The sequence below is a fragment of the Zootoca vivipara genome, chromosome 14, assembly GCF_963506605.1.
Source record: "Zootoca vivipara chromosome 14, rZooViv1.1, whole genome shotgun sequence".
Lineage (NCBI taxonomy): Eukaryota > Metazoa > Chordata > Lepidosauria > Squamata > Lacertidae > Zootoca > Zootoca vivipara.
The window spans coordinates 36,143,821-36,169,533 of NC_083289.1; the positions used below are offsets into that span (position 1 = coordinate 36,143,821).

At 45.5% G+C, this 25,713-nt stretch overlaps 1 protein-coding gene across 12 annotated transcripts in view; it reads left to right on the forward strand.

Moving 5' to 3' along the window:
- RAB11FIP3 (RAB11 family interacting protein 3) overlaps nt 1–25,713 on the forward strand; it is a 101,017-nt gene that overhangs the window by 53,960 nt on the left and 21,344 nt on the right. For 9 of the 12 annotated variants that reach the window (XM_035131072.2, XM_035131071.2, XM_035131070.2 and 6 more), the window contains 2 exons: nt 14,482–14,669; nt 22,656–22,832. In XM_035131072.2, the coding sequence (XP_034986963.1) occupies nt 14,482–14,669; nt 22,656–22,832 (365 nt within the window). Of the gene's footprint in view, nt 1–6,895; nt 8,367–14,481; nt 14,670–22,655; nt 22,833–25,713 lie in introns of those variants that run through there. The other 3 variants (XM_035131076.2, XM_035131077.2, XM_035131074.2) reach the window with 3 other exon arrangements.

Here is a 25,713-nt window from a genome sequence, read left to right on the forward strand (position 1 = left end):
TCTTGGCAGCCTCGCAAGGTGGCAGTGCCATGCGCCACCGTTTACGGGATCTCTCACACCCACCGCCCCCCCCACTCCTGCCACATTTATTTTCTTAAGAACGCTTGCTTTTGCAAAGAAGCATCCATCTGTGTGCAGGACTGGATGGAGACCAGAATTATATACCCACTGCTTGAAATTAGTTAGCATGGCCCCTTTTGCTTTCCTTGATAAATGGGCAGGAAGGACTTGGTGGCTTTGATTTCTTGGTGTAGCAGTTGTTTAATTCTCCGTCCTCTAGTCTGCAGGTTCAGGGGTGAGTATTGCAAGCATGAAAGACGGGGGAAGTACAAATCTTTATGCAGGCTTGCCTCACCTTATCCAGTGTCAGGCCTTGTCTCCAATGTGGATTTCCCCCACCTCTTTCTTTGGTTATGCATTAAGGAAGCTTTGCAGGACGATTGAAATATATGGCTGTCGGCCTGTCTTGATGACATGAGTGCTCCGTTTCATGCTAGTCATTTGCCTGGGGCAGAGCAGGATGCAGCAGCTAAAAAAGCTAATACGATTCTGGGCTGCATCAATAGGAGTATAGCATCTAGATCAAGGGAAGTAATAGTACCATTTTATTCCGCTCTGGTCAGACCTCACCTGGAGTACTGTGTCCAGTTCTGGGCACCACAGTTCAAGAAGGATACAGACAAGCTGGAATGTGTCCAGAGGAGGGCAACCAAAACGATGCCTTACGAGGAACGGCTTAGGGAACTGGGTATGTTTAGCCTGGAGAAGAGAAGGTTTAGGAGTGATATGATAGCCATGTTCAAATATATAAAAGGATGTCATATAGAAGAGGGTGAAAGGTTGTTTTCTGCTGCTCCAGAGAAGCGGACATGGGGCAATGGATTGAAGATTCCACCTAAACATTAGGAAGAACTTCCTGACAGTAAGAGCTATTTGACGGTGGAATTTGCTGCCAAGGAGTGTGGTGGAGTCTCCTCCTTTGGAGGTCTTTAAGCGGAGGCTTGACAGCCATCTGTCAGGAATGCTTTGATGGTGTTTCCTGCTTGGCAGGGGGTTAGACTAGATGGCCCTTGTGGTTTCTTCCAACTCTATGATTCTATGATTTTTTGAATGTTGAAGCCTGTGGCCACTGGGTTGCTGCAAAGGTATAGTTGCTTGTGAGCTTTCCACTCCATTCAAAAGAACAGTGTAACCAGCAAATTTGGGGGGGGGCACAGCGTGACAACTACATTTTTTCAAGCCCAATTTATTTCCCTGAGGTCGTGCCCTTGGGCATTTAAAAACTGCATGCAGGTCATATGGCTCCACTCCTCCCCCCCCTTTCATCCCCACTCAGATCTTGCCGCCTCTGCAAATACATCCCAGGTCAGGCAGAGTGAGTGGCAGCTAAATCCATCTGGCTTTGTTTTCTCCTAATGACACTTGAGAAGGTTCAAACAGAGGTTCTCTCCTGTCCCTCAGACTCTCCAGTTACAAGATGAGAGCTTGGTTGGAAGCTGCTTTTGCCCAAAGACAACGCAGAAGTGGGGCCTAGCCGCAGTGATGCAACTTAAGTGTGGCTATTGCTCCTTGGGAGTCAGCGGTTGCCACAGGAGATGAGGCCCTTTCTTTTTATTCTCTTCCCCGCCCTTTAATTTTTTAAAAATACATTTTTATTAATAACTGTTTAATAGTACAGAACAATCCCCTTTTCGTTTTGATGACGGGACAAGGAGAGTGTAAAGTGAAATAATAATTTTTAAAAAATCAAAACCATCAATCTGATGGTGCAGTCTTTCCGAAAGTATCCAAATTCAGGTCCACAATATTCATAGCAGCCAGAATGCTTACAGGAGATGCTTTTGTATTTAATCTCCAATAAAACAGTGCCAATGTGCCACAAAAGAGTCTTTGTATTTTGTTCCTTTAGGCAGGCATAGATCGTTTGTTATTTCCACCACCACCACCAAAGCAAGTTGCCAAAACCAAAGGAGAGCATGCATTTCTCATATTAAAGAATAAATGAAAATAAACAAACAAACCTCTTCCTAGTCTCTCTCTCTCTCTCTCTCTCTCTCTCTCTCTCTCTCTCTCTCTCTCTCTCTCTCTCTGTTGGCAACGCTGCCCTCTGCTGACTGATCAATATAATACACTTGGGTGATCTTAAAATGCATTCAAAAACGGAATAGCAGCAGCAACAACAAAATCCCTTTATTTGTAGAACACAGTTGTAAGACAGGCATTCGAGGTGTGGTCAAAAACACAACTTGAACCAAGATTGGACAAAATGAGTGTTGGTGGAATTAGGAGAAGTGCTGTAATCGGGCTGGACTGACTTGGGAAGAGACTGAAAGAGGTTGTATTGTATTTTTGAGAGCTTGTATTAGATCAATTGAAAGTGAAGGATGTGTGTATAATGAGTGGAAAGCACCAGAGTCCTGTAAAGCTTGCTTTTGTTCTTTTAACTATGTTCTTTTAACTTTTAACTATGAACACCCTTCATGCAACCTGTCGTTTATGCTTGTGCACAAGTATCCTTTATACTTGTAAAGTACTTAGAAGCCTCGCTGGCTGTTAAGCAGTATATAAATTAATACTAATGATAGTGATGGTGCTGGTTACTAGACCTGTGGTCTAGTAAGACAATCTTGCTTCTGAATTAAAATGAAGATCCATAGCACAGGGTTCCAGGTTCAACCCCCAGCTACTACAGGGCAGGGAAATGCTTAGAAAGTCAGCCATTAAAAAAGAAGCAGTTAAAAGTATGTGGAACAGGATTAAAGTTTCTAGAAGAAAACAGCAAAGTCCAGCTATCCACTAGTGCAAACGCAGGCTTTCAGAGAGGAATTTCCCACACATTCAGACAGCCTACGAATCGAACGGTGTGTAAAGCAGTGGAGCATCTGATGCAGAGCTCTTCGCCATAAAAGCGGAACCATGGCCAGCTGTAGTGGATATACTTCAGGAATCTGCTATACTTTTGGAAAGTGGTCTGTCTGTCTGTCTGTCTGTCTGTCTGTCTGTCTGTCCACTGTGGGTTTGAACACCTCTTGAGATATTAGCACCTACACGGGTTCCCGAGGTGGCAGTCTTTGCCGATGTTGGGATGCTGGGCACCATATTGAATCAAGATGGCAGGCCGAAACGTGACTTTGCCTGATTTTCGACACGGTAGGTCCTAACTCTGCTGATGTGAAGATACTGTCTCCCCATTTGGCAGGACTTTGGCTCGGTTTCACCCAGTTTTTCATGGCAGTTACAAACAAGGTTTCCTGAAGTGCAGGAAGAGACTTTTGCCAATGTATGGTTCCCATCAGATGCTCTGAGTCCTGCATCATTGTGTGTCTGTGTCTGTGTGTCTAGCCCCAAAACTCATAAATCACATTATCAGTTTAAAAATCACATTATTATTTTTAGTTTCTTCAAATGCCTGGGCAGAACCAGACCCTTTCCGCCACCATAGTAGACACTACCATTGTCGACACTTTCCATCAACCATAGTGCTTTTGTGTCTCATGAACTAGTCCAGCCATTGCACTGGATATATGGAGTCTTGGCTCGTCTGCCTGTCGTCTTGATTTAGAGAAGCTCTGCTCATTCTGGGGCTGGAGGAGAGCCGCCTTCTAATCGCAACTTGTCTTTTGTTGCTTTTTGCAAATGATTACTTAAGGACTATGTTCCTGTGTGCTCAGTGATGTGAGGAATGTCAGGTGGCTGAAGTTGACTGAATCCCTTTATCTCCTTAAGCTTGGACATTGCTTCCTCTGGGGCACAGCGTACTTTCTGTGAAAACAGTGTTTTTTGTGGGGGGGGGAGGGAGAGAGAGCGCTAGCTCAACCATGCAATTACATTAGTCAGGTGCTTTTTTTTGAATCACGTGTGAAATCTGCAGTTGCACACAGCCCCATAAATCTTGGACCTACTGTAGCATCACCAATTACTTCTAGGTAAGCAAGGCCACGCCCTAGATATCTGGGTGGGGCTGTCCTCAATTAACCCCATCACATATGGCAGTAATGGCCAACCAGATACTTCTGGGAGCTCTTCTGTGTCCCCAGCATCTGTTACTCTGAGGTAGAGTGCCTCTAGATATGGTGGCTCAGCTTAGCAACCATGTCTAGCTTTGGGAGATAGACCTATAAGAGGAGTGGCAAAGCTTTTTTCAGCCAGAGGGCTGCATTTCCCTCAAAGTAATATTCGGGGGGGGGACATGGTGGGTGGGGCCAGAGGCAAAAGTGGGTGGGGGCATGGATGCTAATTTTACCTTTGTACAGTAGGCTGATCGCCGAAGAATTGAATTATGGTGCTTGAGGAGACTCTCGAGAGTCCCATGGACTGCAAGAAGATCAAACCTATCAATCCTTAAGGAAATCAGCCCTGAGTGCTCACTGGAAGGACAGATCCTGAAGCTGAGGCTCCAATACTTTGGCCACCTCATGAGAAGAGAAGATTCCCTGGAAAAGACCCTGATATTGGGAAAGGTTGAGGGCACAAGGAGAAGGGGACGACAGAGGACGAGATGGTTGGACAGTGTTCTTGAAGCCACGAACATGAGTTTGACCATACTGCCGGAGGCAGTGGAAGACAGGAGTGCCTGGCGTGCTATGGTCCATGGGGTCATGAAGAGTCAGATATGACTAAACGACTAAACAACAACAGTAGGCATGTTTCTGCACACACCCACACGGATCCCTCTATCCTCCATTCTGGGCACCACAATTTAAGGAGGATATTGACAAGCTGGAAGGTGTGCAGACGAGGGCAAGCAAGATGATCAAGAGGGTCTAGAAACCAAGCCTTATGAGGAATGGTTGAGGAAGCTGGGTATGTTTAGGCTGGAGAAGAGGAGATTGAGAAGAGATAGGATTGCCATATTCAGATATCTTAAGGACTGTTACATGGAAGGAGCAATCTTGTTTTCTCCTGCTCTGGAGGGTAGGAATCAAACCAGTGGCTTCAAGATACAAGAAAGGAGATTCCGACTAAACATCAGGAAGAACTTTCTGACAGTAAGAGCTATTGGACAGTGGAACTGACTCCCACAAGAGGTGGGGGACTCTCCTTCCTTGGAGGTTTTTAAGCAGAGGTTGGATGACCATCTGTCATGTGTGCTTGAGTTGAGATTCCTGCATTGCAGGAGGTTGGACTAGATGACTCCTGGGGTCTCGACCAACTCTACAATTCTATGATTCTACTAGCTGACCCGGCCACGCGTTGCTGTGGTTCTTTCCTGTGATTCCCCACCCCACCCTGTCCCGATCCATGACTTATCCTGTATCCTGCCCCTCCTCCCTCCACCCCGGCTCATCCCTGTGTTTCGGTAGGATACCCTTCCCTCTGTTGTCCCTGGGGAGTGTTGGCCCCAACCCCCGGTACCTTCCTACATTGGCCCCCACCCTTGGAGAAGGAAATGTCAGTTTCTGGGTTCCATTTCCCAGTATTTACTTTTGCCTGAGCCCTCTGTTGTCCCCTCCCCCCTGTATCTCCATACATTGGCCCCTGCGCACGCATCGTGAACATTTCTATATATTTAGATTAAGGATTGGGGTGACGATGCGCCCTGGGACACAGAGAACTACTTAAAAAATACTGACGGGTGTGTGTGTCAAATAGCGAAGCCCCACAGCCCCGTAGCAACAGACAGGCCCAGACAGAAGGAGGGGGGGGTCATATGGGCCACTTGACGTGGGCCTCCGAATCTAAAGGGGGCCTCGGTCAGCATATTCACAATCAGTAAAATGAAAACAGTAACAAAAGGGTTAAAAACAGGGACACATTATGTACCTGGCCCGAGCCTCTGTCTGGCCCTGCAAGGGCCTGGCAACAGAAGGCGTGTTCTGAAGCACCCGAGTTGTTCAGTTCCATAAAAAACCTAGGAAGTGGCAAGGGGAATGTAGGGGATTGTAAATGGGGTAGGGGGTGGCCATTACAAATATCTGAGGACTTAAACTGGGGAGAGAAAGTGCATGGTTGTTTTTTTGTTTTTGTTTTTAAAAAAGACAGAGGCTTGCAATCAGTTGTAGTATTTGTTGTTTCTCCTAAAATAAGACATACCCATAAAATAAGCCATAGCAGGATTTCTAAGCATTTGTGCAATATAAGCCATACCCCGAAAATAAGACATAGTGATAGGCGCAGTTCTGGAGGGCCCCAAGGAAGAGGCAAGGCTGGACACGTAATAAAAAAAAGACATCCCCTGAAAATAAGCCACTGTGGGTTGTTTTTAGGAAAAATAAATATAAGACGGTGTCTTATTTTCGGAGAAACACGGTAAAGCCTAGGTTAAAAGGGGCACGACTGCCCTTACTTAAAATGGCCGCTGGAGCCTCGCATGTGACACAACACCCACTAAATTATAAAGCGAAAACCCCTCGCTGTGCCCCCAAGTGTGTGTTAGGAGAAATAAAGCTGCCAGGCATTTATTAATGCAGCCGCCGGGAGAGGCTTTGGGGGGTGGAATGGCTGTTTTGGTGGTGGTTGGACAGTTGCTCCCCCCACCCTACGTCAGCCCATAACCTATTTGGGCTCCTCCTCCCCCCACCTCCCACCCAGGGCTCCATTCGGGATAGTATTTAAAGGGCTCTAGAGCTGAGGCCTAGTCTGTAAAATGGAGCCGGGGCCTAGTCTTTAGGCTGTAAAGTAGAGGCAAGGCCTTGGCTTGGGCTAGTATTTAAATGTGACCCAAGGCCTCCGCCCTGCATCTCCATTCCTTGGCCCTGGCCTGACTCTGTGGGTTGTCTGGTAATAGGCCCCCTTCATATCCCCCTGAGCCTCAGAGTCCCCCTGTTTTACAGGATCTCATAGCGGAGGCAGGGTTTGTGGGTGTGGCGCATTGTTGTGGCTAATCCCTGTGACTGCCCCATGTGTCCCGATCCATGATCTATTCTGTTTGTTCCCCCCCCCCCTCCGTGACCGGCGTATCTCATGACGTTTTGAAGGATGGTATTTATTTTTGTCTTGTGGTTATTTGATGGGGGATTTTTTGGGGGTAGTGGTGCTAAATTGTAAAGTAAAAACCCCTTGCCGTGCCCCCAAGTGCTTTGCTGTGGGTTACCCCCCCACGGGCCTAGTGGGGGCCTACATAAAACAAAGGCCTAGGGGTCTGATAATGGCCGCCTTGGTGGTTTCAGTTGCTTGGTTGATGATGTCATTTGGTTTGTGGGTGTGGCTTAGATTTCACAGGAAGGGAGGGGGTGGAGGAGGGTATAACGCCACTTGAGGGCGCTGTTTGACTTGGTGGAAAACCAGGTTTCTGCCTGCCCAGATGCGAAATTTGAGGGGTTCTTGTCCCCAACAACCATCGGGAAGTGGCCTGGATCGTTGTGTCAAAATTTCAGGACGATCGGTCAAGCGGTTATGGAGAAAAGTGCGGCCGACACTTTCAAGATTTTTACATTTTTATATATATATAGATGATCCAGGCAAGCAAGAAGCATTATCAGAGTTCAATGATAAAGTCTAGCAAGGCAAAAATACTCAAGGAGGGTGTGAAGCAAGAATGGAGAGAGACCTGGGGGGGGGGGCATATGGAGAAGCCCCCAAGCCTGAGGTTCCCTGTTCTTGACCTGTATCATCTACAAATTGGCTTCCCATTATTTAAAGCCACCAAAGTCTGTACATGGCCATCACCATCACTTCCTGCAGCAGTGAATCCCACAGTTAGACCCGATGGCATCGAAATCCTTCCATTTTCCTATCCCTAATCCCTTGGCAATCAGTTTCTCTGCATGACAGCCCCCCCTCCCTTTTTGTATAGGGAGAGAGAAATGTTCATGAGCTAGAAAGGGGGGGGGGTGTTCCTTTGACACAAGTTTAAAACATTAGCTTAGCTGTTTTTGTTCAAAGGTGGCTGAGGTCTGCGTTGCAAGAATTGAGCCTTCCCAGCCTGCCAGTGAAACACCGGCAGGGAAATGGGGGTGGGCTGGGTGGGGGGAGATTAGCCTGTAGGCTGTTATCTGGGGAGTTCAAGAACAAAAGGAACTCTGTTGAGAGAGCTGAGGCCAGTTTGTTCAAACCAGCCCAGTTTGTACTTCCTGATCGCTTCTTGCCTCCTCCCCACCCCCAGCAGAAAGCCAGGAGGTGCGTGTGTTTCTAAGTAAGCGTATCCAGAGTTGGACTTTCGCTTTTCAGAGTAGGAACTTTGCCTGCCTCCAGGTAAAAGATTATCCCCCGGCTTTAAAAGGAAAACGGTGCCAATCCGAGGTGCTAACATGGTCCGAATTCCGGTCCTCTCTGGAATGCTCTAGCGCAGCCCCTCAGGTGGGTTTCGAGGCAGTTCGGCCTGTGTTGGGAGGGGTACTCGCCTGTCCATCTGTCCGCCCATAACACTTCGGCCATACCTAGTCAGCGTTTTCCCTGAGCCTGCTAAGACGTGGTGTTCTCCACCTGTGAGTTTGTATGTGTGGGTGCATGTTTTAAAAGAAGGGTGTACTTCTGCGGGGGTTTGTGCTCTCCCAGTATCGTTGAGCTCATCCAGGAAGGAAAAGGGTTTGGATCTGTTGAGCAACAGAGAAACCGGTTTTGTGGGGAGGCTGGGGAGCAGCGAGGTCAGCACAAGCAATTGATGTAAATCATTTCTTCGAATGGTTGCAGAATTAACACACTGTGGATCCTGCGGAGTTTGGGAAATAGAGGAAGGTGCTTGCATAAAATATTCTGTTCAGCAATCAACAGGTTTTTTTGGAAGTAATTGTTATTTGATTTTACAGATGTAGAGTTGTAACAATGCAAAATACATATCCATATTTAGAGATTGCTCTAGAATCTCCCCTCCATGAGTCCTATTATAAACATTTTCAACTGTGTATTATTTCATCATCCAAATTTTATGTCTCTCCAGTTTATCCATAGAATCTTCTACATTACAAGTGTTATTGCAATCCTGCTAATGTTTTCATCTGCTTACAGTGGTCTCTGAAGTAAATCATAAATTTTCCCCATTCTTTATTGAAGTTTTGTTCAGCAGTAGTTTGCACCTTACAGCGCTACAGTCCTCAGAAGTTTGAGGTGGCAGCGGCCAGGGAGTGGGCATTTTCTGTGGCCTCCCCTAAGCTGAGGGATCCCCTCCTCGCATCTGGCACCTTCTATATGTTGTTTTCGTTGTGTACCTCTTACCTACAACATCTGATCTCTCTCTTTACCCACCGTATTCTCTTGTCTGTAGTTTTGTTTCCACTGCTTTTAATACTGTAATTTTTTAATTGGTGTACCCCACCCCAGGAACTCATGGTGAAGGTGTGCATATGAAATCTCCTCCTTCGTTTGATTACTCTGCAAGCATTAAGTGCAGACATTTCCAGTATCCATAAGAAAGTTGCTTTTTTATATATGCGTCCCCCACTCTTTCCCTTGCCACCACCAATCCTTCGGCTGTTCTTCCCAGAGACTCTGGAGTCCTTTTCCATTAGGGGAGGATGGAGATCTTATCAGAGCTAGTGGTAATGATGTTCCCTGAAGGCAATTCCACGTGCTGTTAAGGTTGGGGTGTGTATGGAAAGAATAGGCTTATAGAGAAAATAGGAAGCTGCCTTATACAGGTGAAACTCGGAAAATTAGAATATCTTCGAAAAGTGCATTTATTTCAGTAATGCAACTTATTATTTTTTCTTTTTCTTTAAATTTTTACAAATGCTTTCTTTTGGAAATTCCACAGTAATAAAACAAATAGTTACAAAAATAAACATCACTATTACATTTCATTAATTACATTCCATTTATAATTGACCTGTCTAATGACAAAGAATTACAATTGTAACAAATAAAGGCTTGACATATCATGCCTTGCATGTCATGCATCTATCTCATATATTGGTTTCACCTTTTAAGTTGCGTTACTGAAATAAATGCACTTTTTGACGATATTGTAATTTTCCGAGTTTCACCTGTACTGAGCCAAACCCCTGGTTCATCTAGCTCAGTATTGTCAACACTGGCTGGCAGTGGCTCCATGAGGTTTCAGGCGGGGGACATTCCCAGCCCTACCTGGAGATGGTGGGGATCGAACCTGGGGGCTTCTGCTCTAGCACTGAGCTACAAACACATGTTTAAGCATCCATATGTGGCTTGCAGGATAGCCATCCCTGGTCTACACACAGACCTGCAGCTATTCAAAGTTTCAGGCATGGATCTCTCTAAGCCCCACTTAGAGATGCCAGAGATTGAACCTGGGACCTTCTGCATGAAGAGCAGGTGGTCTTAGACTAAGATAGGGCTCTACAGAACTACTTCTTTTTTTAAGGATGTGTGAGTAAACATAACAGGCCAGGGTACTGGACCTGAGCTATTGCATTGAATGGAACCTGTGGTATAACTGGGGCAGGCATCCTTGACAGCTGTTCTTAAGCTTGTCCATAATGCAATTAAGTTAAGTGATTGTGAATATAACTTTTTGTAACTGCAGTGTGTTGTTGCTTGTTCCCTCGCAACCTATGGTGAAGATTCAGGTAGGTAGCCGTATTGCTCTGACGCAGTTGAAATAAATAAAAAAATAAGAAAATTGTCCAGTAGCACCTTAGAGACCAACGAAGTTTGTTCTGGGTATAAGCTTCCGTGTGCATGCACACTTCTTCAGATACCTTTTCTTATCAACCTCACAAAGAAACTTGCAAGTATCTGAAGAAGTTTGCATGCACACGAAAGCTTATATCCAGAACAAACTTAGTTGGTCTCTAAGGTGCTACTGGACAATTTTCTTATTTATTTATTTCAACCTATGGTGAAAACATTAAAGACTGGCTGACAGAAGGGGCAAAAAAACCCTCAACCTCTGCTATAATGTTAGCAGGTTGTTTTTTGCAGAGAATGCAAGTGTTACTACTGTATTTGATATTACCTTGAACGCAAAATGTAAAAGACTTGGACACTGAGCCTTTATTTTATTTTTTACTGTTTATATGTGTTGTTGTTTTCAAGACTCCGTTTGCCACTTCTTTCTCCCCCCTCCCCCCCTTTTAAATTGAGTATTTGTTCAACGTTGCCTGGGCAATTCATAGAAAAGATTTATCTGTAGAATGTGCTGAGGTCAGGCCTGCTGGTAACACGAAAAACAAACTTCCTTAGCGGAGGAATCTGCAAAGGTCTTTCAACAGCTGCCCTGGAAACCAGCTGCCCTTCCTGAGGCTGTAAAATGGGGGCGAGGTGCAGGCGGGGAGATGGATTCCCCCCCCCCCCAGGTGACAGTTTAACTTTTTTTTTTTGCTCTTGCTGCAGCAGCAGTTTTTTTTGGAGGCTTTGCTTTTTGGTAAATGGATATCTAAGTTAGGAATGTGAGCCTGTCTCCCAGGCATCTTGGCTGAGGGTTTAATATTTAATTGGAGGGAACAAAAGAGAAATGACCAGGCAAGGCTTTACCTGCTGTTGCTCCAAAGCAGTGCTGTTTGTCAAGCGGCTGAAACTTAGAACTCCTTCGGAGATGTGCTCTCTCTACTTTGCCTATTGAGGAGCAGAAGCCGCTTCTCCTGTGTGCCAATGCACACAAACACTGGTGTAGAGCTGCGACTTTAAAACCAGCTTTTGCCAACCTGGTGCCCTCCAGATATTTGGACTACAACTCCCACTTAGACCCCCCCCCTTTTCTGCCCAGTGGAGGGGACCAAGAAACAGTCACCCATGCCTTCGTCAAATGAAAGCTGAGCTACTGCGTTCCTCCCTCGTGGGGCTGCCCTTGAATGTGGGGTTGCAAACGGATGAATGTATTGATTAGAGCAGGCACCCCCAACCTCCGTCCCTCCAGATGTTTTGGACTTCAATTTCCATCATCCCCGACCACTGGTCCTGCTAGCTAGGGATCGTGGGAGTTGTAGGCCAAAAACATCTGGAGGGCCGCAGGTTGGGGGTGCCTGGATTAGAGTATTGAACTGGAACTGGAGAAACTTACCTCAGCCTTCTGACTTTGGGCCTAACCCAGGCTTCCTCAACCTTGGCCCTCCAGATGTTTCGAGACTACAATTCCCATCATCCCTGACCACTGGTCTTGCTAGCTAGGGATCATGGGAGTTGTAGGCCAAAAACATCTGGAGGGCTGAGGTTGAGGAAGCCTGGCCTAACCTGTCCTATCCCTCAGGGTGGTCATGAGGGAAAAACGGGGAGAACCTTTACCATACGTTCTGTGAAATAAAGGTATGATATAAGAGTAATAAATCTTTTAAAAAAGGAACATTGACAAGAGCTATCAGTTTTGAACTGGTTTTTTGGGGGGACAGGGGATATGGTTAAGCAAGCTGGCAGAGGGTTTCAGTTCTTAAAAAAATAGTTAAATGTTACTCTGTTAAGGGGACTTTGATCAGTTTTCACACTTCAGCTCAAGGCTTCAGGATCATGCTGAAAATCTAGAGAGAAATACAGTTTTGGAGTGATCCTCTGTTTACCTGTCTCCTGTATGCCTTTGACATTTAAGCGAGTGGCATGAAAGCTTGCAAAATCTTGCTGCTAAGCACATGGTGTCTCCTTTAATAACCTTTCTTGATACAGAACTTTGCAGTGTTTTTGAAAAAGCTCCTCTGAACTTGATATGGGCGTGCATTTATTTGTTTTCCCCTGGTGTGCAAATTTAATAGTCAAGAGTCAAGATGACCTTGGAGTAATTTGCCTGCTTTTGCATTCTCTTTGGAGTAGAAGGGAATAAGCGGTATTCTCCCAGAGATTATTCTGACGTGTGTTCAGCAGAAATAAGTGCCTTTAAAAAAGTGGGGGGAAGGTGTTAAAACACAAATGGATATGTGTAACCTGGATTTGTTGGTTGCTTGTTGAAAAGGTCTGTCCTTAATGGCTCGAAAAGCAATACACTCTGAAGGCTTTTGTTTTTATTTACTAGAGCGTTGTACCCAACGTTGCTCAGGAATTCTAAGAAACAATAAAAGCAGTGCAGTTTTGAAATGTTCCATTGGTGATCTTGATTAAAATGGGCATCTATCTAGTTGTATCCAAACATAGATGAAAACCTGCTCCTTGATCTCAGGACCCATTGTGCAAAAATTTGGAAGTATCCAGCTACGCAGTGAACAAACAACTTTCCAAAATATATAGTAGATTTAGTACATGTCTATCCACCTGTCCTTCTACTGTGGAACTCAAGGCACTGTGACATTGGGGGTTCCCAGGCTGTGTCTCCCAGGCACTGACCAGATCAGATCTACTTAGCCTGAGTAGATTAGCTGCATCACATGTTCTCTGGACCCTACCCTGGGACCATTCCTAATAGCAGGACACAGATTGCAAATATTTCAGTTACCTGCTTCATTTATCTGATTTAACGCTCTAACGTCTGAATCCAGCCTCGTGGTTTGTTTTGATCCAAACAAACCATGTGTGGTAAGCCAAGAACAAACCTTGGTCACACCTCATGGTTTGTTCATAGTAGAATGTAGACAAATGGTAGGGCTGGCTGGCTGGGCTGGCTATAGATATGTCTGTTTATGTTTGTGTTTTAAATGGGGGGGGGGTATTCTGTGACTCTGAAAACCCAAGGCCTTATACTGTTAATGATGTTACAAGCCTGGTTGGCAGTGGTGTTTAGTGACCAAGTTCTGAGAGGAGAGAGAGAGAGAGATGATTGCTTTGAGAATGTTAGGTGGGACCTGGATCAGGTCAGTGCATTCTGATTGGTCTGGATGGTGGCATGCTCTGATTGGCTGGAGGTTCTTGACAGTTGGGATTTAACTGTCAGTTGGGAGAAAGACAGTTGAGGAGTTGGAGGGAAAGGAAGGGCTGATTCTCAGCTGGCCCCCACCTGCCTTAATCTTATATACAGCCAGCCCAAGGGGTGGCCCTGCTTGTCACCTTCCTCCTCAGTCCTAGGGTTGCCCTTGTAGAACTCAGCGAGGAGGAAGAGGATGAGAACAAAACTAGAACTAGTCTGGCTCCCCCTACTGTTGGGCTCCCTGCCTTCCACCCTACCAGTCCCAACAAGTGCCATCCATCAATTATGTTACGCCAAACCATGACTTCGCTCCCGGTAGTTGGGGAAGAGCACAGTGGCCAAATTTTTCTCCCTGTGCAGATGAGGCCGTTGTAATAGAGTTTATGAAGAAGTATACATCAGTAAGTGTGCATGTGTACCTTCAGTGAAGGAGGTATGTTAAGACCCTCCTTCTCAAAATGGCCTACTCCATTCAGTACTCCATCCCTCTCTTTTCATTCTAGCTCCAGGAACATAGGAAGCTGCCCAATACTGAGCCAGATCATTGGTCTGTCTAGCTCAATATTGACAACACTGACTGGCAGCGGTTCTCCAGAGCTTCAGCAGGAGCCTCTCCCAGACACCACATGGAGATGTTAGGGATTGAACCTGGAGCCTTCTGCATACAAAGCAGTTGTTCTACCACTGAGAGAGAGCCCTTCTTCCTGAAAAGGCTTTCTGCTGAAAGACAACATAGTTGTGATTTGAAGTTGTCACGATCTCTCTCTCTCTCTCTCTCTCTCTCTCTCTCTCTCTCTCTCTCTCTCTCTCTGTGTGTGTGTGTGTGTGTGTTCTTACATTGCTTTTTCTCCTCTTCTCTGCAACAGGCAAATGAAGTGACAGACAGTGCGTACATGGGCTCAGAGAGCACCTATAGCGAGTGTGAGACTTTCACGGACGAAGACACCAGCACGCTGGTGCATCACGAGATGCACGATGAAGTAGAAACGGATAGCGCGATCGATTCCGCTGTGCACTCGGAGTTCACGGACCCCATCGAGGAGCCTGAGAACGGGTAGGTGCTTTATGTTGGCGATGGGGTAGGACAGCAGGGACTTGAACTTAAAGCAGAGATTTGGAAGCTTAGTTTCTTGGCAGACCAGCCTTAGGAAGCACAAAACGAAGGGGTAAGTGGCCATTTCTTCCCTCCCCAAAATGTAAGGGCTGCATTCGTGCATCACAGTAAGCCATAAAACCACGGTTTACTGTGTGAGAGCCAATCACACCTGTTTCTCTTCTCTCTCTACCAATGCTACGAAGAAACAATCCGCTATCCCTGGCTTCGCGGTTGCGTCCGTTGCCCTGATTGTGGTTGGGTTTCCTCCAAACCAGCCGCAGTGCCAAACCTATGTTTGTTCTTGGCTAAATGATCGTGAAAACCTTTTAAAACTTCCAGCCACGGTGATGAGTTCCACATCTGGCATGGAGAGCCAGGACAATGTTTTACCATGGCATGTGAACTGGGCCAAGGGGAGCCTTTGCTGGATCTGATCAGCAGCCTATCAAGCTTAGCAATCTGTTTCCAGCAGTGGCTAACCAGAAGCCGGCCATTGTCTCCCGCGTTGCTTATTAGCATCTGATATTCAGGGCACACCGATTCTGGAGGCAGCACAGCCATTGTAACCTGTTGGTAGCCATTAATAGCCTTATCCTCCCCAGATGCATCTAATCCCCTTTCTAAAGCTATCTAAGCCACTTGCCATCATCACACCTTCGTGGCAACCAGTTCCCATGTGTTTATATATGCTGCGTGAAGAAGTACTTCTGTTATTCTGCCTGTTTTTGCCATTGGTCAGGGACCCACAGGTGGCTGCAGGCTGATAGGCTTCTCGTCCCTGGTTTATGGAATTTGCATTTATTTCATTTAAACATTTGTATCAGGTGTCTTTCCTAGGTCAACTCTGCCCAAGGTGGCAAATGGAAAATGAACCATAAAAATACAGTAATCTAATAAAAGCACTTTTTAAAAATAATATTTATTCATTTTATAAGAAACAAAAAGAAGAATACAACAATACAAACAAAACAAAACAAACAAACATATAAAACATACACATACATTTCTTATATATACCTAATTTTCATTAACATCTTCAGGTGACTTCCCTCAGTCCCTTCCTTCTGAATTTCATTGTAATACATCTTTAGCAATCTATTCACCATTTTCTCATAATCAATTATTAATTTAATTATTCCATTAACTATAACCAATTACTTAAATTCTACATTTATTTAATTCTACCTCCAAATCTTAAATTTAATGCTTATAGCCTATTTTTTTATCTTCGCTAAGGGAAATAATTTTCTAAATATTACAATATTTTTTCAAATATGTTTTACATTTTTTCCAATCTTCTTCCACCATCTCTTCCTCCTCCCAGTCATTTCAGCGAGTTCCATAAAGTCCAGCATCTTCATTTGCCCACTTTAAAGTAAAAATAAAAAGGCACTATGTTGAGATACAGTTCAGGCAGTATAAAAACAGTTTTGAGAGTCACAACAGAGAAATAGCATGAACAATTAAAACACTCTTAAATATGGCAACTGAGGGAGTTCTGTCTGATAGAGGCTGTCCTTGAACAGGCCTTGCCTCATGTCCCCACCAATCTAACTAGGACCTAGGAGAGCAGGGTTCAAATCTCCACTCAGCCATGGAGCTCATTTGGTGACCTTGGGCCAGTCACCATCTTTGAGACTAACTGACCACAGAGTTGCTGTGACGATGAAAAGGGGAGGAGGAGAAATATGTACACTGTCCCAAGATACTTGGCAGATAAAGGTGGTATATAAATGCAATAAGTAAGCAAGTAAGTAAATTTTAAGGGCAGGCCAACTGTGCATGGCCTCAGGCCCTGGTCTTAAAGCCCAGGCAAAAACGAGGCCTGGAAATGACAGCCTGTGGGTTTCTGGAAGGAATTGCCCTTCTTTTCTGGGGAATGAAGACAGTGGTATTAGGACTAAAGTACTAGAAAGGTGAATGGAGGATCAAAATGGCAACTAGCTGTATTGCATAGGAGCCAGCTGCAGGGGGCTGAGGGGTCTTCGGCCCCTCCCCAATAAAATATTTAAGGAAGCAGGGCCCCCCAAAGTTGATGGTGTGTGTGCACCATGTCCTGTGATTCATAGAATCATAGAGTTGGAAGAGACCACAAGGGCCATCCAGTCCAACCCCCTGCCAAGCAGGAAACACCACCAAAGCATTCTTGACATATGCCTGTCAAGCCTCTGCTTAAAGACCTCCAAAGAAGGAGACTCCACCACACTCCTTGGTAGCAAATTCCACTGCCGAACAGCTCTTACTGCAGGAAGTTCTTCCTAATGTTTAGGTGGAATCTTCTTTCTTGAAGTTTGAATCCATTGCTCCGTGTCCGCTTCTCTGGAGCAGCAGAAAACAACCTTTCTCCCTCCTCTATATGATATCCTTTTATATATTTGAACGTGGCTATCATATCACCCCTTAACCTTCTCTTCTCCAGGCTAAACATACCCAGCTCCCTAAGCCGTTCCTCATAAGGCATCGTTTCCAGGCCTTTGACCATTTTGGTTGCCCTCTTCTGGACATTGATTGATTATGAGGGGCGGGGCTTACCTCCCCCCAGTATTTTATTCCACTTGGCACCCCTGCTGTGTTGACCTGCAAGGTTTGTCTTGTGCAGAACAAAGTCAAAGTTTTGGGGAAGTGCATGCTAATTTCCACCCCCGAGGTTGGAGGTATTTTGTGTGTTTTTGAAAAGGCAATCATACAGTCATGCTGGTACCCCCCCTTTTTTAACTTGACCTGTTCAATGAAAGAAAAAAGTGTATTCATACATCCACCTGCCACCTTCTCTAAAAAGTGTCCAGAGTGTGAGCCAACCTGATCATAGCAATCATTCGTCCTGATAAGGCTTGGAGGGGGGGACCTTCTTGGTGAAGTCAGACCACTGGCCTACTTGGGCCAGGAATGTCTACACTGTCAGGAATTGTACCGATGATTTCCTACAAAGTCTCCGCTCTACCACCAAGCTACAAGTCCTGGGTGGGGCTTTGGCTGGCAGTAATGCTATGGTCCATGGGGTCACGAAGAGTCGGACACGACTAAACAACTAAACAACAACAAATTCTCCAGGTTCTCTGGCAGGAGCTGACTGAGGCTGGCTTAACTATAGCCCTGTCCGACTAGTTCCCTGTTGGGCATAAGCCACCATATGTATCCATGAGAAGGGAGGACTCCTCAGGTTTTCCATTTTGGGTATCAGGGTGTTGTTGCTTTTTAAGTTGACTTGGGACTTAAGCTGTGCCTTCGCACTAGTTTAGGGTTAGGCAAAGCTTCTCCCACCCCCCCCAAAAACCCTGTTCACTTTCTACTTGGAGAATCTGAAAGAGGACTTCTCATATGCCCACAAGGAGCTGGAGAAGGTTCTGATTGTGATCCGGGGCTGAAAGAGTGTTTTTGCTGCTGGAGGCCCTGCAGATTAAGAGGGGGGACTGGGATTAGCCTCCTGCCGCTTTCTTTGCTGAAATGAGCTGGGCTCAGTGGTTGCTAACCCTCAGTCCATAATCAGCTTCTGAGCTGCGAGGCCACCAAGGCCCTTTTTTTTCCTGGAGAGAATTAGCAAGCATGCCAGCTTGCGTTCGCCCTGCCCGGCCTCCTGGGAGTATGGCTCAGTGCATTGGACTCTCCTGCCTGTAGGTACAAATGCCTTTCTTTGGAGGCGGGTGGGTGGGATATTTGTCCTTTTAAAAGTGGTGTGTTTGACCAGGATAGTGGCAGTTCAGTGTGTGTAGCTTTCAAGTGGCTTCTTTACAAGCACTGGAGACGCAAGGTCAGGCAGCCAGCAAATTAATATCACCATTGCATTTTGGAAAGCAAGGTGGAAAATTTCATTCCTGCAAGTCTTATAAAGGGTTATGTGTGGGATTAATAGATGTGCTAGGGTGGAAAAGAAGTTGAAGTTAAAACTTGAGTGGGGAGAGAGAGAGAGAGAGAGAGAGAGAGAGAGAGAGAGAGAGAGAGAGAGAGAGAGAGAGATATGCTCGTTGGTAGGCATTGTATTGCCCAGCCAGGAATGGTATGTCCTAGGAGGAGGGTTTGGTTTTTTTTTTTATCCCTGACACACATACACACAGAGAATGAGCCTGGACCCCCTCCATTTACTGCAAGAAGCCAGTGGTATGAGGACTAGAAGGAAAAAGAATGGGTGGTGATTTTTCATTTATTATTATTATTATTGTTGCCATCATCATTCATTACAGAAAAAGATTCCTTTCAAGCCTTTCTCAGTTCCATAATTTTGCATTCCAGTGCTTAACAAAGCAAGTCCATCTCCCGATTAGATGGCTATTCCACAGTTTGCCTTCTCTCCCTTGGATGGAGCGGCACAGTTTATCCATTTCTGCCAGCTCTGGACATTTTAATAACCATTCAGCTGAAATTGGTTGACATTTCCATTTTCCAGCCCACACTTATTTTTGCTGCTATCCACATGATCCTAACTAATCTATGGGAATGTTGCTCTCAATGAGAATGGCAGGAATGATTATCATGATGGCTTCTCACAAGAGCCCAGGGCAGTTGTCAGTGCAGCATACAATAATAATAGACAATTTTTATAATGGTGTGTATAATTATTTAGAGCTGCCTTGGAATGTCGTCCCACCCCCACCCCCCTTTTAGTGTGGACAAACTAAATTATTTCCCCCCAAAAAACAACAACAACCCAAAACTTGATGGACACTCTGTGCCATCTATTTCTAATATGCTAGTGGTCATTCCTAGCGTATGGCTATACCTGTTGATAAAAATGCTCCCCTTTCTATGTTACAAACGATTGCTCATCCAGATGGGCATTTCCTTATTTTGTTGACAAGGATCTGAAATATGGCATTGGATATAGTAAATATATATGGGTCCAAATTTGAACTCTCCTAGAATGTGTTCCCTGAATATTTGAGCTGTTTGACTGATAGGACATATGAACAGAAGCAGAAATTGGGCCTTTTGCATAACTGGCCTTGCCTTGACCTTGACAGGGATTTGCCTCCCATAAGATTGGCTTGACCACTTCTTGCTCGCTCTTCCCCTCCCTCCCTCCCTCCCTCCCTCCCTCCCTCCCTCCCTCCCTCCCTCCCTCCCTCCCTCCCTGGGTTTTACTAGATTTTCATATCTACTTTCCTCCAATATTTCCTTCCTGCACTGGGAATTTGATCTCTTCCTTATTTCTGTTTTGCTGGTGGTCAGAAGATCTTCTCCTTGTTGATGTCCAGAGATTTGACTCCCATCTTGCTGCCTTCTGCTCATGCACTTCCCTTGTTTTTAGTGCGTCAGCGATCTTTACCAAAATGGGGACACATTCCTCTCCCTTTCCAGAAGCTTACTTCCCATGGCCGGTATTTTTGAGCCATCAAAAATGCCTGGCTAAACAGGAATGTTTTAAAAATTTCTTCTGAAAGTCAGTAATGAGGGAGGGCACTCCACAGATGGCGAACCACCACTGAAAGGGCCCTGTCACAGGTGAACACCAGCTGAGCAACAACTGGAAGTGACACCAGCAACTGAGTGGTACTACTGCTGCCAGAGGAGAGGTCACTAGTTCCTTGAGTAGTGTATTTATTTTTACTCTCTTCCTCAAATATCAAAATTAAACCCAAGTTGTGAGCCCAGTTTAGACGACCGATTTCACTGATTTTTCTTATTTCTTTTGAAGATTGCTTCCCAGAATTCTGTAATCTTTTCATAACACTAGCATGCACTTACACACACAGACCCCACAGATACACACAAACCTTAAAACACAATGGAGCAAATCCCAAAAGTAACATAATTGTATATTATACTTGGGCAATGCTTGTAGCTTTTTCATCATCTGTACTGTGTTTTGGAGTACTACAACCTGAATCTCTGTGTTGCCTTTGCTTGTTGGAAGTTTTTCATCAGCAATGAGGAACACAGCCTCACTCCTCCTCCTGTTTCCTGGATGATAGCACGACTGTTCCGTCTGTTAACACAAAACGCACACACACTTTTGCATCCCTAGAATTCCTGATAACTCTGGGTTTCCTGTTTTTGAATTAAGGAAGGATCAGTGTCACGAATTCTCATCCACATAGAGGTGCAGGGGGTTGGTGCTTTTGTTTTAAGCCACTTCTTACTCTGACTTATAAATTATATTTGAAGAGCCTTTCCAAGCTTTTAAAGTTCCTCAGTACTGAAAGACCTGTAGCTCACCTAAAGATTCAACCTCATTTACCTTGCAAAGTGGGTGGCCCTTAGGCCCATTTTCCAGTCAGGGAAGTGAGGCTGCAGGACCACGTCCCAAGACCTGTCCAGTGACAACTCAGCTAGGTTAAAATGGCAAACGAGGACTCGCATCTGTGACTCTGTACGCTAGGCTGTGCACCCATGTACAAATGGCGTGCTTTTTGTTACGGAATGCTGGTATCTGTGAAATAAGCCTGGCATCTGTGCCTTTGACAAGTTACACTGCTTAAAAGTGCGTTCCTGGGCCCTTAATAGGATTATGCAGTCCTAAATGCCGCAATACTTTAATATGTGGGTTGGCTGTGCAGCTGAAAATATTTTACTGTTGATTCAACCGCCTCTTAGATTGGTTTCCTGCCATACAGCCACTGCCTTATTGTATGCACTTTCTGCAAAGGTCATAAGTTTTGCTTGGCCCAACTATATTTGTGTTGTGCTTGGGCATTCACAGCACCTTCTGCGACGCTGGGTCTGCGCAGATTTGCAGCCTTGGGTGTGTGCATGCAAGCTCTGCCATGTTTCACATGCCTTGGCCTTGTGTGAATGCACAGCTTGAGTGGTGTTCTCCAGGACAGAGCAGTGATTGGTTTGGTCACCAGACTGAAACAAGGAAGAGGGGAGGATTGCATCCAATGTCAGAGCCCTGCTGCATCAGGCCAAAGGCCCATTGAATCCATCATCCTGTTCCCTCAATAGCCAGCCAGGTGACATTCTGCCATCTGCAGAAGAGTGCCATGCAGGCCCCTGGCTCTCCCATTTCACACCCTGCTGGCTGAGGCTGATGGGACTATGAGTCCAATGCAGCTGGAAGGCACCTAGTTGATAAAAGCTCCCTTCCCGCAATCACCGCTGCTCCTGTTAAGCAAGTCAGCCCAAAATATTTATCTACTAGCAGCCCCATACATGGCATTGCTCAGGCATTGCTAAGAAAGCATAAAATCAATGCAGTTGCTTTGATCAGTTCAGTCTGCCATCTTGATTCAAAGTGATGTGCAACCGTATCACCTGTTCTTTGATCTCGGGGATCATCATGCAAAATTTGATTACAATATCTTAAGAGGTGCCGAAATGGGTAGTGAACAAACAAAGTAACAACTTTCCAAAATATATCGTAAAGGTAAAGGTAAAAGACCCCTGACTGTTAAGTCCAGTCGCGAATGACTCTGGGGTTGCGGCACTCATCTCGCTTTACTGGCCAAGGGAGCCAACGTTTGTCCGCAGACAGTTTTTCTGGGTCATGTGGCCAGCATGACTAAGTCGCTTCTGGCAAAACCAGAGCAGTGCACGGAAACGGTGTTTACCTTCCCGCTGGAGAGGCACCTATTTACTTGCACTTTGACGTGCTTTTGAATTGCTAGGTTGGCAGGAGCTGGAACCGAGCAGCGGGAGCTCACCCCATTGCAGGGATTCGAACCACCGACCTTCTGATCGGCAAGCCCTAGGCTCAGTGGTTTAGACCACAGCGCCACCGGCATCCCTAAAATATATAGTAGATAACTGTAAATTTGGCTCCTGAATGCCATTGTGGTGAAGCCACATGGTAAATGTAATAATACATAAATAATTGCATAAAGACTGATAAATGTAATAAATAATGATATTGTGGACCTGTGGCAGCAGAAAATGCAGGCAGCAGTCTTGAGCATGACTCCATCACTGCCGCTCTCTGCAGGGGTGTGGCCAGCATTTGTTGGAAGCTGTGGGTGTGGTGGACGCCTTGGCTCTTTCTCTTGAGATACTGACTTCGCTTTTCACCCACAGATCTCACCCTCATGACCTGCCTTTGACCTCGGACATTAACAATCACTCCATCGTCACCGTACTCAGCGGGGAGGAGCACTTTGAGGACTACGGGGAAGGGAATGAGGTGGATCTCTTCTCAGACAGCTTGTGCAACGGAGAAAGTGGCTTCAGCAGTTCATCCTTCCTCTCTCCCAGGTAAATTGGCCAGACCCTGTGTCTCATGTTGCTGCATTTTGAACGTTTCTCAACTGGCTGGTGCCTGTCTCTAAGCTTCTTCCGTAGCCTGTCTTCAGCACCACCACCACTGGTTGCTGTGTCAAAAGAAACTGTTGCATATAACTCTAGCTATATGTATTTGAGCCTGCCACTAAACCAACCTTTCCCAATATGGTGTCCTCAATAAAGTTGAACTACAACTCCCATCAGCCCTAGCCAACATGCTATGCTAGTTGAAGCTGATGGGAGTTGTAATCCAGCAACATCTGGAGGGCAAGGGTTGGCAAAGGCTGCAGTAAACATTGGCCGGAAGGAAATCTATTAGAGCCATGCGGTTAGCAGTATTGGTGAACAGTCTTGAGATTGCTCCAGCACACGGCTTCCAGTTCTGTTCTGCTTTAATGGAGGCAGGCCCCACGACAGTAGGAGATTGTTGGTGAAGGAAAAACAAGGATGATTTAGGGTGATTATCCTTCCAAATTCCCCCCAGGGACGGGGGGAATGGGCTTCACTCACAGTTCGTCTCGGTACCTGGCTCTCGCTCCGGCATGGAAAGCACTTGACCTGTTGAAAACCGTCCAATGCCGCCATTAAGAAGCAGAGGTTCTGCTGTTAGAGTTTAATTGGACTAAAGTACAGGCGTGTGTTAGAAGAGATGAGATCACAAATTCCGGAGCAAACCCAACTGCAAGGACTTTAAGGTTTGAACTTGAGATAAGACTTCGGTGCAAAAGACAGGGAGGAAGGGAGCCTACGTTTTCTTTATATAAAGTTTTCTTCTCTACATTTATGATTCATCAACCCTCCTTTGAACGTTAGTTCAAATTATATTTGTACAAGCAAGGATGGAAGAAATTGGATTATAAATATGGAATATAATATCAAACGAAACTGTGTGTGTAAAAAAAGCAAAAAGGGAGGGAAGTTCTATTTTGCAAAAGGTTTATGATGGAAATTTAGAGCTGATTCTTCCCCATTCTTTATTGTTTACGAAGTGAACTGAATAATGCTAAGAGGACTTGGAATTTAATTTAATTGGAAGTATAATTGCTCATATATCTTCGGTTGGAAGGAAGGATGAAAGGAGTCTGAACTGCCAAGGAAGTGATAAGGTTTTTATTGAGTCATCTACAGCTTGCCAGATCACTCTTCTTCCCAGGCTGAGAGGAAAAATGGTGACAACAGGTTATTTATTGGGACAGAGTGAGTTTTGCGGCTGTTGTTAAAGTTGCAAAACACTGGAACAACAATGGGATATCAGCTCTGTCCAAGGCATGATGGATAACAACAACAACCGGGGGAAAGAAAGACATAACATCCTACGAGGACAGGAAGAAACACCATGGACAGAATAATTTCCACACACAGGAAGAACAAGGATATAGCTTGAGTTCCTCACTTGTAGTTTTATAAATCATTTAATGTGTCAACACGAATAGAAGTTATTAATACTGCAGTTGTTGTATAAGGGACTAGCTGGCCGGCCACACGTTGCTGTGGCTCATCCCTGTGATTCCCCCCACCCTGTCCTGATCCATTACCTATCCCGTCCCCTCCTGCCCCCAACCCACACCCAGGCAAGTCCCCACCTCCATTCGGCCTAGTGTGTAAAGGCGAGCCTCCATTCGGCCTAGTCTGTAAAGGCGAGCCTCCATTCGGCCTAGTAGCTGCAGTACCAGTGTAGCCACCGCTAGAGGGCACTGTGTTGCAACCTCTTCTGCCTTCTAATTCCCAGGTTCCCTGGCCCTTTGAGTTCAGGGTTCCAAATTAATAAGATTTTGGAACGCAGAAAGAATGCAAATAATACATCCATCAAATCTAGCATGCAGGGGGCTACTTCATCTAAATTATATAATTTGGTATTTGAACAATTGGTATTAATAATTGTATTATAAATTGGTATTGTTATAATGGGGCTATTATTGGACTGTAATTGAAGACTAATAAAAAAAATTGCTCCAGCACACACATCCTGACCACAGCTCTACAAGCACTTGGGCGTACTTTCAGCAGCGGCACACTAGCATATCAAACATGGGTCAAGTGGTGGATGGGAAGGCCTGGTTGTTCCAGCACGTTCCCAGCACTGCCTGGTCGCACTGTCTCCATATTCTCAACACTCCGCACCCAGTTGGGGTTAGCTTGGGTATTGGGTACTTCCACCAAACAGGTTTTTGCTGGTATCGAGTTGGCTTGTTTACCAGCCTGATACTCTGAAGCTGCCAGGGCACACCTTGCCACAGTTTTCTCCCCTCTGTGTGCTGAATGTGCAGGGGAATAGCTGTGAGCCAACAACACACAGGCAGCATGAAGAAAATGTCTGTGCTACATAGCAAGCTGCACCATCCCAAGTTAGACCATTGGTCCATCTGGCTCAATCTTGCCTATACTTACTGGCTCTGCAGGATTTCGGAGAGAGCTCTTTCCCCGTTCTACCTGGAGATTTAACCTGACGGCATCCACATGAAAAGCAGAGGTGCTCTGCCTTTGGAAACATAGAAAGGTGCCTTGCACTGAGTCAGACCATTGATCCATCTTGCTTGGTATTGTCTACACTGACTCTCTCTGGATTTCCAGAGTTCAGAGAAGGGTCCTTCCCAGCCTGACCTTATGCATGGAAAGCAGATGCTCTACCACTGAGCTATGACAAAAAGCCCTGTGCACCACAAATCCTGCTTCTCTCACCTCTACAGATCCATATAAATGTGTTCTAAGTAGCAGGGAGAAAATGATTTGTGTGAGAGAGCGATACTTTCTTTGGCTGTACGAAATAGCTATGGAAGATGATGGGTGTCACATACCTTCTCTGGTGCCTTCTGAGCAGAATAAAGCACCTTTCTCCTGCCTTTCCCATGCAGTC